At 39.4% G+C, this 14,902-nt stretch overlaps 1 protein-coding gene across 1 annotated transcript in view; it reads left to right on the top strand.

Moving 5' to 3' along the window:
• The first annotated feature begins 368 nt into the window (after nt 1–368).
• The window catches only part of CLIC5 (chloride intracellular channel 5), a 78,058-nt gene continuing 63,524 nt past the window's right edge, over nt 369–14,902 (top strand). Inside the window, exon 1 of the mRNA XM_062489631.1 lies at nt 369–857. Within this exon, the coding sequence (XP_062345615.1) occupies nt 369–857 (489 nt within the window). The remainder of the gene's footprint in view (nt 858–14,902) is intronic.

The raw sequence follows: 14,902 nt of genomic DNA, 5'->3' as shown, positions 1-14,902 counted from the left end.
TACTATGTGAGAATACTTATTTTTTACTGTAACTTTCTAGTAGTGATAGGTTCTTCAGCATTTTTTGGCTATACTTATCCAGGCAACATCTGGAGGAACAACTTATTGCAGCTCCTGAGATACAGTTCCCAGGAGTCAGATCGACAAAGGGGTTAAAAGTGAGACAGCCTTTTACTTGGGTGGAAGTGCAGTTGTTGATTCAAGGCTCTCAGTAAATGATTGTTGGAGATCTGCCATGTGTAGCTGAGCATTTAGAAAGTACACCACAGACTCTGCTTCCTCCTAAGGAGCCTTGTCTGTCAACATCTCACTTTAATTGTAGTCTGTAAGGTACCTGCAAGGTAGACAAAACTCACCAGCCAGCAGCCATGGAAGAGCCAGGCTTTACTGACATCAGTCAAAATACTAATGACACCACTGTCTCTGAGGTTCCAGATTCTGGGGAAAATAAAGGGGGTGATCTTTCTGATCATGTCCCTGAAGACTCAGTATCCCCTTTTTCCTTTACTAATATCCCAGAAAACACAGATGGTAGTAAAGAGAACTCTGAAGATAGCTGTAATAATTCTGTGGCCTCTCAGTATGGAAGTGATGGAGAAGATGATTCTTCATCTCACCATGGTGCTGAAGAAGACCACCCACAGCAGCAGATGGATCTGATGAGCCCAGCTCTGGAAGATAAAGATGTAGAGGGCACAATCTTTGAGAACAACCTGCATTTTCCTCCAGATTTCAAGTTTCGTCAGAGACAGAGCACTTTTACCAACTCTTCAACTCCCCTCAAGTTTCCCCTTAACAATAACTCTGGAGAAACTAAGAACTTTCAGGAAGATTTTGACATTTCCATTTTTGTAAAGGTAAGAACCTGGATGCTCCTAAACACTAGTTTAAAACCCCAAATCAATGTGTGTGTCCTCCAAATCAGTGAAATACAGCTACCCACTGCTTTGCTCCCAACTCTGCTGTAGGGAGCCAATCCCTTCACTTCCCTCTTGCATCTTTAAGCAGAGAAAGAGGTGATCTGTGTTGTGTGGAAGTGCCTGGGATTTCTTCATTCAAGTGGAAGTGCGGTGCAGGTATTCTGATTGTTGTTGCAATTCATTAATTCTGGGAAATCTCCCTGCTGTTACAGCTAGGCTGCTGCTATTTTGTTGAGCTACTTCAGCTGTCCTTGCACTTCACTATCTAGTAGCTCCAAAGTGACAGCTATGAATGCTATGAAGAAAACTGAATCTATACTTTAAATAATGCTCATCTCTGAAAGAAGTTTTTCTTTTATTTTTTTCTATATTTAGATTTAGGTATTTCTGTGAAAATTTCAACATTTATTTTCATTAATTGCTAGGGATAAATTACGGAGGGGGTTTTCACACCTTTTCTCACCTCATAAAGGATTACTTAGATTTCAAAACTGTAAACACCTGTGTTCTTGAATAAACACTATGATTCCCTTCATAAGAGCACTTGTATTTAACTTTTCTCAGCATTTATTAGGCTGAAACACAGGCCTGACAGTTCCTTCTTTTAACTATGTAAGAATGCTCAAGATCTTGTGTACCTTGAATAGTTCAACAATACATCATTATTATAATATTCTGTTATTTCAAGAGAACCTCATGAAGTTTGTCACTTTTCAACACAAATAATATTATCAAAATCAGTTTCTCAGTTCCATGGGGGGCTTTGGAAACTGAAGAAGAGATTCTGTCACCACACATAATGAGAAGTGTTTTCAGCAGTAATTATTAGGTTAAATGACTCCCTGAAACAGCATCTGTCCTATTTCTGTGACCAGATCATGGTAATTCCTAAAAATATATTGATTATATGGTCAAAGTAAGAGCTGTGGCATTAGTTCTCTTTTATGTTCATGTAGTCCTTTGTACGTGTTGAAAGTTGCATCAATTGAGTACATTTTGTTTGTTAGCAACTATATGGTGTTAGCAACCTGAGAGCTGTATTTTGGCTTTTAAATAATCTCTTTAATTTCCTTATTCTTTCACATTCCTCTTATTTCAAAATAACAATGTCTTCTTTTTCTATGGATAATGTTCCCATTCAGGCAGAGTTGTTTGGGTGAATTTGAAAAATGGAGAAGAGAGGCATTTTGAATATAACTGTCATGGACAAGGTCCGAGGAAGTCCTTTTCCTTGCTTTTGTTGTGCAGAATAGCTGATTATCCCATAAAGGTCCTTATCAGTAAGTCCAGAGAGAAGGGCAAACTGTGCTCTTTGAGTGCCAAACATAAGTGCCTGGTGTCTTTGAGATGTCCTTGAGCCCCAAGATGTCCCTACCTGGCTCAAAGGTTGAGACGGGAGGCTCTCAGGTGATCCATGCTGGGATCTCAGTGGCAGGGCATTGGGTACTGCTGGGTAGGTGGCTGAACTGAACTCTTGTTACAGTGTTTTAACCCTTAGGAACATATTGTTTAGTTTTTGGCTTCTGGTTTTTCTGTCTTTCTGGTATCAAGATAATAAAGCAGTAACTCCATGGAGTGCAGATTCAGCTTTGCACTCTTTAATTACCTAGATAGCAAAAATCAGCCTGTAAAATGGAAGGTCATAGAACAATATATAACAAGAGTACTGAAATCCCTAGGGGCTGTGGATTCTTGCACATGGAACTAATATCTCAGTTGTGACAATAAATATTACTCATAGGTGGTTCCCTTCTCACATGGTCTCTAGTCCACCTGAGGCCAGTGTTGCTCTGAAACTGGGTTCATCTGGGTTTGCACTTTTCTGGAGACACTAACAGTGACAGCAGGACCTTGTGCTGTGGGACAATAGTGATCATGACAGTTCTGCCACTATTTATTCCTCCCTTTGCTTGTAGCCCTATATATCTCTGTGAATATCTGGAAGCATGAACACAAGAAAAAGTGGGAAGATTAAATAGTGTCTAACACACAGTGCAGCTGGATGGATAATGTTTACAGTAGTCCATTCATTAGACACCAAGAAAATGTTTACATCACTTTAACTCATTTTTCACTGATTATGAGTTCTTGGCAACTAGGTCATGTCAGTAGATTATTTCAGGATGTGCCATAAGGTAAAAAATGAATTCCCTGTGCCTTTAACAGCAGAATGCAGCATGTAAAAACATGAACCTGTTTTTGTGAATCCAGCACGTCCAGACTTGTCACAGCCACCTTAATGCCCTTTCAATAACATTGTAATTTCTTCCAACAAAATCCTTTGTAATTTGAACAGAAATATGACTGGCACACAGGCTGTGTTACTGAGTGCACAGGACAGCCTGACCCAATCACAGCTCCAAGGTCCAGCCTTCTCACCTGCACACTGTATTTTCCTATTGAGTAGAAAGTTTATTCTGAAGGTTTAGGTTTCTTTGAAAATTTTAACTTTTTTGTTTTCCTGAAGCTTAAGTTGATATTTAAAGACTAGTCCTCAAATTTTCTTTTCAGAAGAAAATGATTGCCCTTCTGGCTTTTTGGTGACCTGAGACTTACTGCAGATTATAGGCTCTCTATACTAATTTGTCCCATAGGAACACAGTTCCCAAAAGAAGGAATGTAATTCTTTACCCTAAGCAATAAACACCTTGTGTTAGGCAAAAATACCAACGTTATACAGTGGTTTAGCATCATCAACCTGCACCTGCTGGATCATTGCACTGGAGTAACAAGAGTTATGGATGCTGGAGAGCATCTCTGGAGATCACCTGGTCCAACTCCTTACTCAGAGCAGGATCACCTGCAGCAATTGTTCAAGGTCATGTTTGGTTTTCAGTATTTCCAAAGATGAAACCACAACTTCTCTCTGCAGCCATTCTAATTGTCCTACCCTCATGGTAAAACTATGGTTTAAATGGAAGTTTGTGTATCTCAATTTGTGCTTGTTGTCTCCTGTCCTTTTAGCGGATGCCAGTGCTTATATTTAAGAATCAGAATCTAAGCATTTAGCTGTTTCTGTCTGGAATTATGGTATCCTTTTGTAAAATTTAATTAAGTCAGGAGCTGGAAAAGAGGGGACATTTTTGTTTTTTCACAAGATGTTTCCCACTACCTAATTTGAAGTGCTCAGTCCTGTACTTGGACTTGTTGTACAAAAACTCCTGCAGTGCTGCAGGCCGTGAGAAGAGTGGCTGGAAAGTTGGAAAAGAACCTGGGGGTGTCAATCAATAGCAGCTGAACATGACTCAGGTGAGCAAGAAGGCCAATGGCACCTGGCTTGCACCAGTCATACTGTGGCTAGCAGGGCCAGGGCAGTGATTGTCCCGCTGTGCTGGGCAGTGATTGTCCCGCTGTGCTGGGCATGGTTGAGGCCACACCTCAAATCCTGGGTTCAGTTCTGGGCCCCTCATGACAAAAAAGAAATGGAGGGGAGCTGCCACTGCTAATGTGTCCAGAGAAGGGAACAGAGCTGAGGAAAGGTCTGAAGCACAAGTCTGATGAGGAGCAGAAGAGGGAGCTGGGGGGGCTCTTGCTTCCCAAACTCCCTGAAAGGAAGGTGGACCCAGGTGGGGGTCAGGCTCTGCTCCCAGGTAACAAGTGACAGGATGAGAGAAGATTCCTCAAGTTGTGCTGGCGGAGCTTTAGATCAGATATTAGGACTTCTGTTTTTTTTTATGGAGAGGGTTGTCAGGTACTGGAACAGGCTGCTCAGGGAAGCAGAGTCACCTATCCCTGGGCATCCAAAAACGTGTGGATGTGGCACTTGAGGATCTGGTTTAATGGTGAACATGGTGGTGGTGCTGGCTTGACAGCTGGACTTGATGATTTAAACGTTTTTTTCCAGCCTTACCAATTTTGTGATTCTCTTGTTCTCTGATTTCCAAGTCAGGAATATCTGAGGAGACTCCAACTTGGTGGCACAACTAACTCTGTGCTAGTTCCCTACTGACTCCCCAAGCTGAGCTGAACTGCTGTGAATGACAGACCATGCTCCTCACAGGGACAGTGAGACTCATAATTGTGTCACTGGGAAAATCACACTTCTTTCTAAAGAGATGGCTTTTCTCTTGTTTTATGAAGCATTCTGGTATCTGTTGAGAAAATTCTGTTTAGGAATGTGTAGTATTGATTTAGAACAAGAAATCACAGGACAAATCTAATTTTAAGCATGTATAATTTGAAAAGAGCAGAACCACGTGTCCAGTCAGAAGTCAGTGGTTAAAATGGTGTTTTGCTGAGCAGAACTCAGCATTTCTTACTATACTCATAACCTACAGAGGAAAACAACTGTATTTGCATTTTTGGGCTGTTAGATATTTGTAAGCATAACTGGGCATCCAGATACCTCCTAGCAATGGAAACCAGTTAGTCTTTTGATTGATTCCAGTACAACACAGAAGGCTGGTGTTAAGCCATATCTTCTCCAGCAAGGCTTGCAGGTAGTAAGGTAAATTCAGGCTGAAGCCAGGTGGCAGGTGTAACTCTCCATATATACACAAAATTATAGTAGTTGGGCTTTTTATGACATTTTAGCCTTTAAAATATTATAAATAATAAATCTAACAGAAGTAAGCAAATATTATTTTTGTCTTATGAATAAGCTTAGAAAAAGGTTGAGTGATAAATAATCCACCTTTTAAATAGTATTATCTGAGCAACCTGAGCAAGGAAAAGATCCAAGAACTATTTTCAGAGTTTTCCAGTCTTGGCAGGTTTGCAGACCAAGATGCTGGAGCTGACATGTACACAGCAGGAAGTGACTCATGGGGAGCCAATATCCTAACACAATACCTGTTTTGATAATTAAAATGAAATTAATGGTTGTTTACTCCTGCAAATAGTCTTAAGATAGTTTACAAGTACAAATAAGTATAGAAATACAAGTCTGGAATACCAAATGATGTGTCCTCCTGCTCTCAGTCTTATCTGACTATCCCTAACATTTGCTCTTTGAGAACATTCAGTGATGCCCATTCAGCACCTATACTGATTAGTCTCTGTCAATGCTTAATCACTGTCCTGAGACAGTATTTTCCTTTAGTAAAATTCTGTTGCTCTGAATTATGCTATTTTTCTTTTGAATAGACAAGACTTTTATGTATATAGAAGACACAGATCAAATTTCCTTTAGTCTTTACTTTCTTGAACTAAACGAATCCTTCAGCTTGCCTTCAAGCTTGAGTCATCATTTCTTAATGTTGAGTGGTTTGGTGTGTTGTGGTTTGTTTTTTTTTTTTTTTTTAGGGCTGATTTTTATCACCTTTTCAGTCATTCTCTGGTTAATTTATATAATTCTTAAGCTCCAGTTTGTAGGTACAGGTAGTGCAGATAGCAGAGCCAATAAAAATTACTACAGCAAGTGCCCCTTTAATTCATCATTTATCCAACTCTCTAGTCACTTTATCTGCTCTATTTTAACGTATTTTTGAATCCTTTAACAGTTACATGGTTCCTCCAGCCCTGGTGTTTTCCCAATAAATGCTTCAGTGACAGCTTCAACCATTGTTACTTTACCCATTTGCAAGCAGGTGTTTTACAGTAGTACTGCACAGTTTGCAGCTGCCATTTGACTTGTAGAGCATTAGGTTTCTCTTCTGTGAGAATTTAGGTTTCTCTTAGTGGTGTGATCAGACTCTGATCACCCCTCACTGAAGACAGCATGGTTTTGGAGTCAGAGAACTGCTCTGACATAAATCCAGTGCGAAGGACACCCTCACCAGGGCTGTTTCTCTGTTAACTCAATACAACTCTAACACCTCCACAGCACTGCAGACCCAGCGTGACTTTATGGCTCCCTCCTCCACCCTGCCATGTACAGCAGACTAGTAATTTCTTAAGTCTTCACATATAAACCTAATAGCTACTAACCCTTATTTCTGAGGAGGAAAACTCTGCTGTGGGTCTCCTCACAGCTGGATTTATGCCTATTTGAATTTGTGTGTATGTGTGTGAAAAGATTAGTGACTGCCATTCTGCTACAGATAACACCCGTTCCTACAGCTATCAGTCGTGAGCAGAACGTGTGTTCAGCACCAGGGCAGAGCAGTTTGCTTAATCTTTTGGATACAAAGGGTAAAAGGTCTCGCTCCCAACCCTTGCTGAGTCTGTGCCTCGCTCAGGCACCTGCAGAAAGGTCGGTGAATCAATTCTGAGCTGGCACTCCCGTGTCCCCCTCGGTGTGTGGCTGCATCCACAGCGGTGTCTGGGCACAGCGTTGTAGCGTAGCAACAGCTTCAAAATACAGACCTCTATTAGCTAGGAAATTGTCCCTGCACAGCGATTGCAGCAATGACAAACACAATGTAAACAACGTAGACCACACCAAGAGAAAGTTAAAACAGGACTTATTTACACATTTATTTTCCCTCATATATATTTCATCTTGTGATACTCTCTTTAATGTTCTGGAAACAAGGCTCTTATGCCAGCATGGACTGTTTTTTTCTTTTGAAACGTCTCAGAACCTACATTTCTGGAGTGAAAAATGTTCAGATTTGGGGATTGATTACTTCCTTGCTGGCCTGGAAAACTTATCTGTGTAGCAGTACTGTTACTTGTTAAATGAACCCTGTCCAAAACGGAGCAATTTGTATTATATCAAATTGGTTATTTCAGAAGTACCTAAAGAGCATCTCTACTGAGAGCAATATTCTACAAACACAAAATAATGCATAATCCCTGTAGAGCAACAGGTGATGACATATGCTGATTATTTTGGAGTCTGCAAGAGGAAAGCAGCATTTCTGCTCTGCTCTTGGATTTGGCTCGTCCAACTGAAGGCGTGTCTGTAAGCCATTAACTACACCTCTGCAGGATCTCTAGGCTCTTTTTGCAATAAAAATCTATCTGAAATAGCATGATGGGATGTTAATTCCTGTGGCCAAGTGCAAGCACCACCTGTAGAGGGAGGTTACTTGTTAGGTAGAGCTAGTTCATTGTATGGAGCGGGACCTAATTGAGTTTTCCAACCACGGGCATCCCCTGCTGGTTTAGATGTCTAAAGGCTTCTTTCCTGGCCTCTACTGCCTCTGCAGGCTGTGTGTGTCCCATAGATCCTGTCTCATGTTTATGGAGTTCCTCAGCTATCCTATCAAATGCTGCTGGATATCTAGGCTTAGGCAACTGCATCAAGCCATAAACTTTCACTGAAAACAATGGCATGGTCACCTGAATTTAAATAAACTTAATACCACCAGTGACAGTTTAAAAACAAATCTTGGATGACTAGATTAGATTAGATTAAGTGTATTCTGGTAATGGACATCTGGAAACAAACTTTGGATTGTTTTAATTTATTTTTTCAGGCTATTTAATGTCCCTTTTTATTTCAGTGTCCACACTCAGCAACAACTGAAGTGCAATAGCAATCAAACAGTGCGATGTTGGACACTTCTGCTGTTCACTTTACAGTCTAAATTAAACAGATAAAATAATCTAATACATTTTACCATCTTTCCAAGACTGAGATCCAGCACTCTTCCGTTAACTTCAAACTTTATAATTTTTTTAACAGCAATACCCATATATGTGTCTTTCAGCTGTATTTATTTTAGAATTACATTTTATTTAGTAGAAAAGCCAACTGAACCAACTAAAATTTAATTCCTAGGTACTGCTTCAAACACAGCTTAAGATTTTAACTGGGAAAAGAAAAATTGTTTGTTTCTTTGGGTCATAAGACCCTGCATTGAAGGCAAATTTTCTACTGTTCTGCCACTGTATTTACTAGTTCATTTAGAAATATTCAATGTCCTCTTAGAGCGTTGTTTGTGGCTGAAAAGAGACATATAAATATTTTTATGTATTTGTGGGCAATATGAAAGATTTTTACCACTTCCTTCTGGGAAATGTTATGAACCAGTATGAAACTGCCTTCTGTGGCAGAAGAAAGGAAGTGTGTCACTTTAAAATGAGTAATTTATTTGTCATCTGCAGGTATGATTTTTATATTTAGATGATTTTTTCATATCAATTGATGAAATAATTGTAGGTGAATGTTTACTGTTGGTACATCTCTGCTAATGTAAGACATCAGTGACATTCATGATGTTACAATGACGTTCTCAGGGATAGATGAGAAGTGAATTTGTCAGTGCACACATCTGGTTTCAGTACGTCCAGCAGTGTTCAAACCCAGGATTTTGATTCACAAGTTAACTGATTTTCTGTTGGAGGCTCCATGCAGGTGCTAATGAAGTAAAACTTGAGAACACATCTTCTGAGAGAAAACCATTATTTTCCTACTTATATATTTATAAAACATATAAAAGGTAGAAATCTGTACACTGGCCAAGATTGTTTCTTTGGGGATTCTAGGTAATCTGAAAAAGAGATTCATGGGACTGGATGTGACATTTTGGGACATGAAATAAGTATTCTGTTACAGACAGCCTGATCATATAATACCTCATCATAAAATGATCAAGGTCTATTTAGAAACTATTACTATTATTATTCATCTTGGAAATCTGTTTCAGAATGTCACTGCTTTAAAGGTTTGACACTTTAATTTCCAAATTACCTTTATTTATATGCAGCTAAAACATCCTTGCTCTTATGCCAGCCTAATCCATTAGAATTTGTTCATACATTTAGCTCTTTCAAAAATCAGTTTAGGCTTAGACAACTTCAGATGTTTTGGGGCTAAACCAGCCAAACCTTTTTGTCTCCATTTCTGCCAGTTTTCATAGTAATCCCTTTCTGCACATATTTTGTTTCCACAAGGTACCTTTTTTTTCCCACAGCTGCATCTTGTCTCAGGTTGCTTCTGCTTTTATAACTAAACTAAATAAGCAGCAAAAAGATTATTTTAACAACCTCCAGTTTTAAGATACCTATGATTGTTTGAGTAAAACAATTCTATTTAAGGTGAATTGTCTATGTTGCTGTGCTTTGGGAGATCTCAACACTGTGTCCCTGAAGCTTGAGGGCTGGTTGAGAAGCAAATGGAAGGAGTGGAAGCTTTGCATCTTAAAATATAGGTATTTAATCACTCCTCAGACCTCTGCTCACATGCATTTTTACCTTTTTTGGATTCATTTTAAAATCTATTTGATTCTATTTGAATCTGACCAGCAGAAGTGTTTTATATTTCCCACATTTATACTTCTTCTATAAATATGTTCATCTTTAGCTGTAACATTGATACTTTGGGTGGCCCCTCATTGCAAGAGGGTCTTTGTTAGCCAGAAATGGCCAGTGAGGTGCCCAAATAATATTGGCAAGTCTTCAGTAAACAGAAATACTGTGAGAAATAATTTAAACTTATAAGGTTTTTATTTTTCTTAATGTCATCAGAAATTCTTCCTCATTTTAATACACATTTTTCTCACAATTTAAAATTAATTTCTCAAAGCCTAAAGTTACTACAATGTCATATTTCCAAAAATGTTACTAAAATAATATATTGGACAAAGGTCCCATGTCAAAAATCTGTTATACCATGTGGCCTGTTTTGAAGAGGCACCAATCTGTCTTCCCTTTCTTTGGTGAGCACACGGATTTGTAAATAATCACAGCAAGTAGTTTCCAGTTACACAGTACATAGTTACACGGTGACATAAAAACCACCCCCTTTGTAAAAAACACCAGGGACTGATTTATATGTATAGCATACTGAATGATTGCATCACTTACTGGGCTTCATGAGGCACCTTAAATTCACTAATTTTCACCAAATATAGGCATGGATGCTTATCTATTGAATCAGTAACTTCCTCATGGTCCGACCGCGTGTCCCTGGTTTGCTGGCGCCTTGCAGGAGCCCGTATAAGGAGCACCCCAAGTCCAAAGCAGCAAATCGAGAGTCCCTTGGCTCCTCCCTGTGCGATTGCTGGAGTGAAGTTTGGCCGGAGCGGAGTTTCTGTGCGGCCCCGGGCGCGGATTGGCCCCGCACCCGCGGCTGATAACAGCTAAAAATAGTCCCGGTATAAAGCCCGGCCAGCAGCTCCGCCAGCCTGGCATTCCCTCCTCGACCGCCAGCCGGGGAGGGGACAGTGCTCCCCAAGTCCCTGCAAGGATGTGACCAAAGAACACTCTGCTGCCTAATCCCAATTAACAATTAACCTGACAAGACTGGACTGTGTGACTCGTGGGGATGGTAACCAAGTACATTTTATATTAAAACAAAACAAAACAAAAACCTAACAAAAAACACAAAAAAACCCAACACGGACTGAAGGCCAGATTTTCCAAGCAGATTTTCCAAACAGTGCGTGGCAGGTGGGCTGGTGGAATGTCTTTGGAAGCGTGCCGGTAGAATACTTCATGCAAGAATGTTGAATTTGTATATATAATCACAAAATCACCTGTATGGAGAGCGTGCTTCATGACGATGGAGTTCTGAACACTTAGGATAACAAATGTATTTTCATTTGACAATGGTTTGACTAAGCTGACATTGAGGAGTACAGGAGTCTATTCTTAGCCTGCTGTTGATTCTAGGGAAATTGGGTCATTTCCTTGCATTTTTGTTCACTTTCAAGCTTTTGTTTTAAGATGTAGCCTGGGGGATCAGTGAGTTCATTGGCTGAGTGCATTGCAAGATAAATCTTTGGGAGTCCTGAAGTCCTTTGGATGAATAAAGAAGACACCAGTATTGAAAAGGTCCCTTTTTAAAGTCAGGCAAAAATTACACTGACTTGAAAACAGGGTGTAAACAGAGAAAGACTTAGGAAGCATTAAAAATCAGTGTCACTATCAGCCCTATCAATAGTAAACTATTCCCACATGTATTACTTCCAATGGCTCTGAGTCCTCCTCTTTGATTTTACGAAGCTTTGCACTATGAAGTTTGTATGTGTGGATTCCCCTTCATTTTCATTACAGCATCTTATTTTTTTTATTCTTTTTTGTTTGTTTGTTTCTTTGTTTGCAATAGTACATTTCAAGGTTTATAATATCTTGGGAGAGTGATAGATGTCCTGGTTAACTTGCTTTCAGTTTTGATTCTATATACTTAGTTACCTGAAAAGGGCTATCAATTACCTTTTAATTTGTTGTTTAATTGCTAGATCTCTCATCGCATAAAAGATAATTGCAGAGTGTGTTGGTTTGACAATTCTGTAGCCTAAACTCATCTTGTTCTGCTTAGGAGACCCAGCATGGACAGAGATGATAGGAACTTCTTCACAGTCACTTCCACCTAATTGAATTGCAGAGCTGAGAGGAGTCAAACCTCACAACATACACAACTTCAGTCTTTTAAACTCTGCTTTTCCTCTCTGAAGGTCAATTTTCTGCATGAACCTGTAGTCAAGACTTAACTGACTTAACAGCAAAGTTTTGTTTGCAGACATCGTCTGCAGGGGAATTTAGTTTTCTCTCAACATCAGGAGATACGTATATATATATTTATTAACTAGTCTGGTATCAACTCTGACTTGCTGCTTGGTTAGAAATGGGTAGAAGTTTCTAATAATGAGTAAAGGGTTCATATCTCATTAGAACTTTTCCAACTGATATAGGTCTCACAGGAGAACCTAAACCTAATTAGAGTTGTCACCAAAGTCAAAGCAGTAAGACTGCAAGACAAACTGAGCTTTTACATTTTGGTGGTCTGTGACTTTGCTCCCAGGTATTGCAGCCAGTGGCCAATGGTCCACATCTTTCTTATAAAAGTGATACCTGCTACATGCTCTGTGAAAATTTGTGATTTTGGCAAAAAATGGAAAATTTTGGGAAAAAAAGATGCAAAAAACCCCCTTATGTCTTTCTAGTTAGACTACCCAGTATTCCCAGTTCTGACAGACTTAAACAAGGCACCACCATTATTTAGACTGTGCTCAGTGCTGAATTTCAGCAGAAATTTACTTTTGGTCTTAAGCTAATCACTGTTTTAGGACTAACCATCACCATCTTTCACTTAAGGATGTGGGACATGTTCTTTGAAGTCCTATTAGAGCTGGGTTTTCTGGTCACCAGCAAAAATCTGTTAATGTGATGGTTACCAGCAAAAATCTGTGAATGTAAATTAATTTGCAGAAGAGAAGTTCACATCTGTGCTTAACTCACCACCTCACCTCAATTCATCCTGGTTGTTTGCATTAACTCTGCAGTGAAAAGGGTCTTCAAGCAAGAAAAACCTGAAATGGAGTATCACCAAGCCAGCTTTAGGTACTGCAAGATGTTGAACTCTTACTTTGAAGTTCTTCGGAAGGTACAAAAGAACAAAGAACCCACCATTCATTTCATAACAGCTTGAGGTGATGCACTAAGGCAAGTGAGCTGGCAAACTCTGTGGAAACTTTATCACAGAAGTACCAAAAGGTGAAATGAAAAATGAATGAAGGCAATTTATTAAGGAGAATGGAAGAGTTCTTCAGTTCATAGTGAGGCTCAAGGTCAGCTAGATTCATTAACACATGTGAGCAGCACTGCCATTGACCAGAGGCATCACCATTGCAGAGGTTAAACTTTGCTGCCTCAGAGGGATGTAAAGATGTTGAGCCCTGCTATTTCACACTGACCCAATGTGAGTTTATCAGGGAGCAAAAATCCAGAGGCCCTTTTCTTAAGCCAAACAGTACATAGACTGAAGAGGATTCTGAAATCCATGGTGCAGATCCATGCACATAACCTGCTGTGCAGGCACTGACGCCAGCGTATGAACCCATGGGGACTAGCCTGAGTCATGAGTAATTTCAAACTGAGCTGCTGAAGGCTTCAACTTTTAGAAATAATGTGCATCAGAACATAGAAAGTAATTTCAGCTTTCAGCCAAATTGTTTGCTAAACCACGGTGTGAAACACAAATGTGTCCAATGAAATCAGCAGCAACTGTGCATTTTTTGAGCCTTATTTACTGGTGGGAATTGAAGCCTAGCCTGAGATGTGCATGAGTTGTACATGCCATTTTGAACACTTTCTGTAAATAATATTTCATATCAGGATTAAAGTAGTATGTTGTGTGCTGGTCTTTTGTTTTGGGGGGTGGATTTGATCCTAGTTTGCATGTTCATACTTCAAACCTTATTAATTTAGACTTAATTTATTATATGAAGCATACAAAGAAGTGAACAGAAATAATCTAAATAGGGACTTGCATGATGAACTACTGTAAAATAAGAGAGGAATAGGCATTACTTACTCTGTTGCAGACTTGGAAGTAAAATCATGTAATTTTTGTTCTGTGACAGTAGTAAGTCAACAACAATGGGTACATCACATTTAACCTGGTGCTGTTTTTCTTCACCACACTTGATAGCATGGAGAATTCATTTTGAAAAGCAAGGGCTGAGGATTTCTACATTTCTCCTTTTATCAGCTGCATTACCCATATAGCCCACAGTTTGGGACAATATGTCATGCTCTCCATTGTATCTCCTACAATACCACTTTCCAGAACAGTCTCAGTCCTGGTTGGAAGTATCTTTTGTTTTTAATTGAAATGTCACTTTTGAAATGATAGTGAAATAAACTCCTGTCCTCTAGAAATTTCTATACTGAATGCAGCATTAAGGAGATTATTTTGTACCTTTTCAGAGCCACTTCCTTACAAATGGGTACCTGAGGGTGTCTCAATATGAGCACTGAGATCATTATCCATAATGAAATCCCTCTTCACATTGAACAGCAGCAGGTTTTCTCTTGAAGGTGTTAATGCTTATTAATGTTACAGCAAAGTTTGATGCTGCCTCCATGTGAAAACACAATTATATATAAAAACAATTCCATGGTTTTGGACTAGAACTTCGCAAAACTTCAGTCTTAAATAATTAATTCTGCTAAATAGAAGAGTTTCGGCAAGATAATTTTAGAGCTAAAATAATGCTTTTTAATAAAAAGATAAAAGAGAGCTGCTGTTGCTCATGGCTGTGATGGATTCATAATATCTGGGGGTGGGTATAGAGTGGGTTATTTCAAACTGTTCAGTTAATGAAGTGCAAGGATTTCTGGCCTAGGCTGTTCCATCCCATACCATTTAGTGGGACATTCAGGCTGCACAGCTCTTTTTGTATCTCTTGATGTCTTTTCTTCCATTA

Source organism: Cinclus cinclus, chromosome 3 (genome assembly GCF_963662255.1).
Source record: "Cinclus cinclus chromosome 3, bCinCin1.1, whole genome shotgun sequence".
In the NCBI taxonomy this organism is placed as follows: Eukaryota; Metazoa; Chordata; class Aves; order Passeriformes; family Cinclidae; genus Cinclus; species Cinclus cinclus.
The sequence above is the reverse complement of the archived record's forward strand: the minus strand, read 5'-3'. Positions and strand labels throughout refer to the sequence as shown.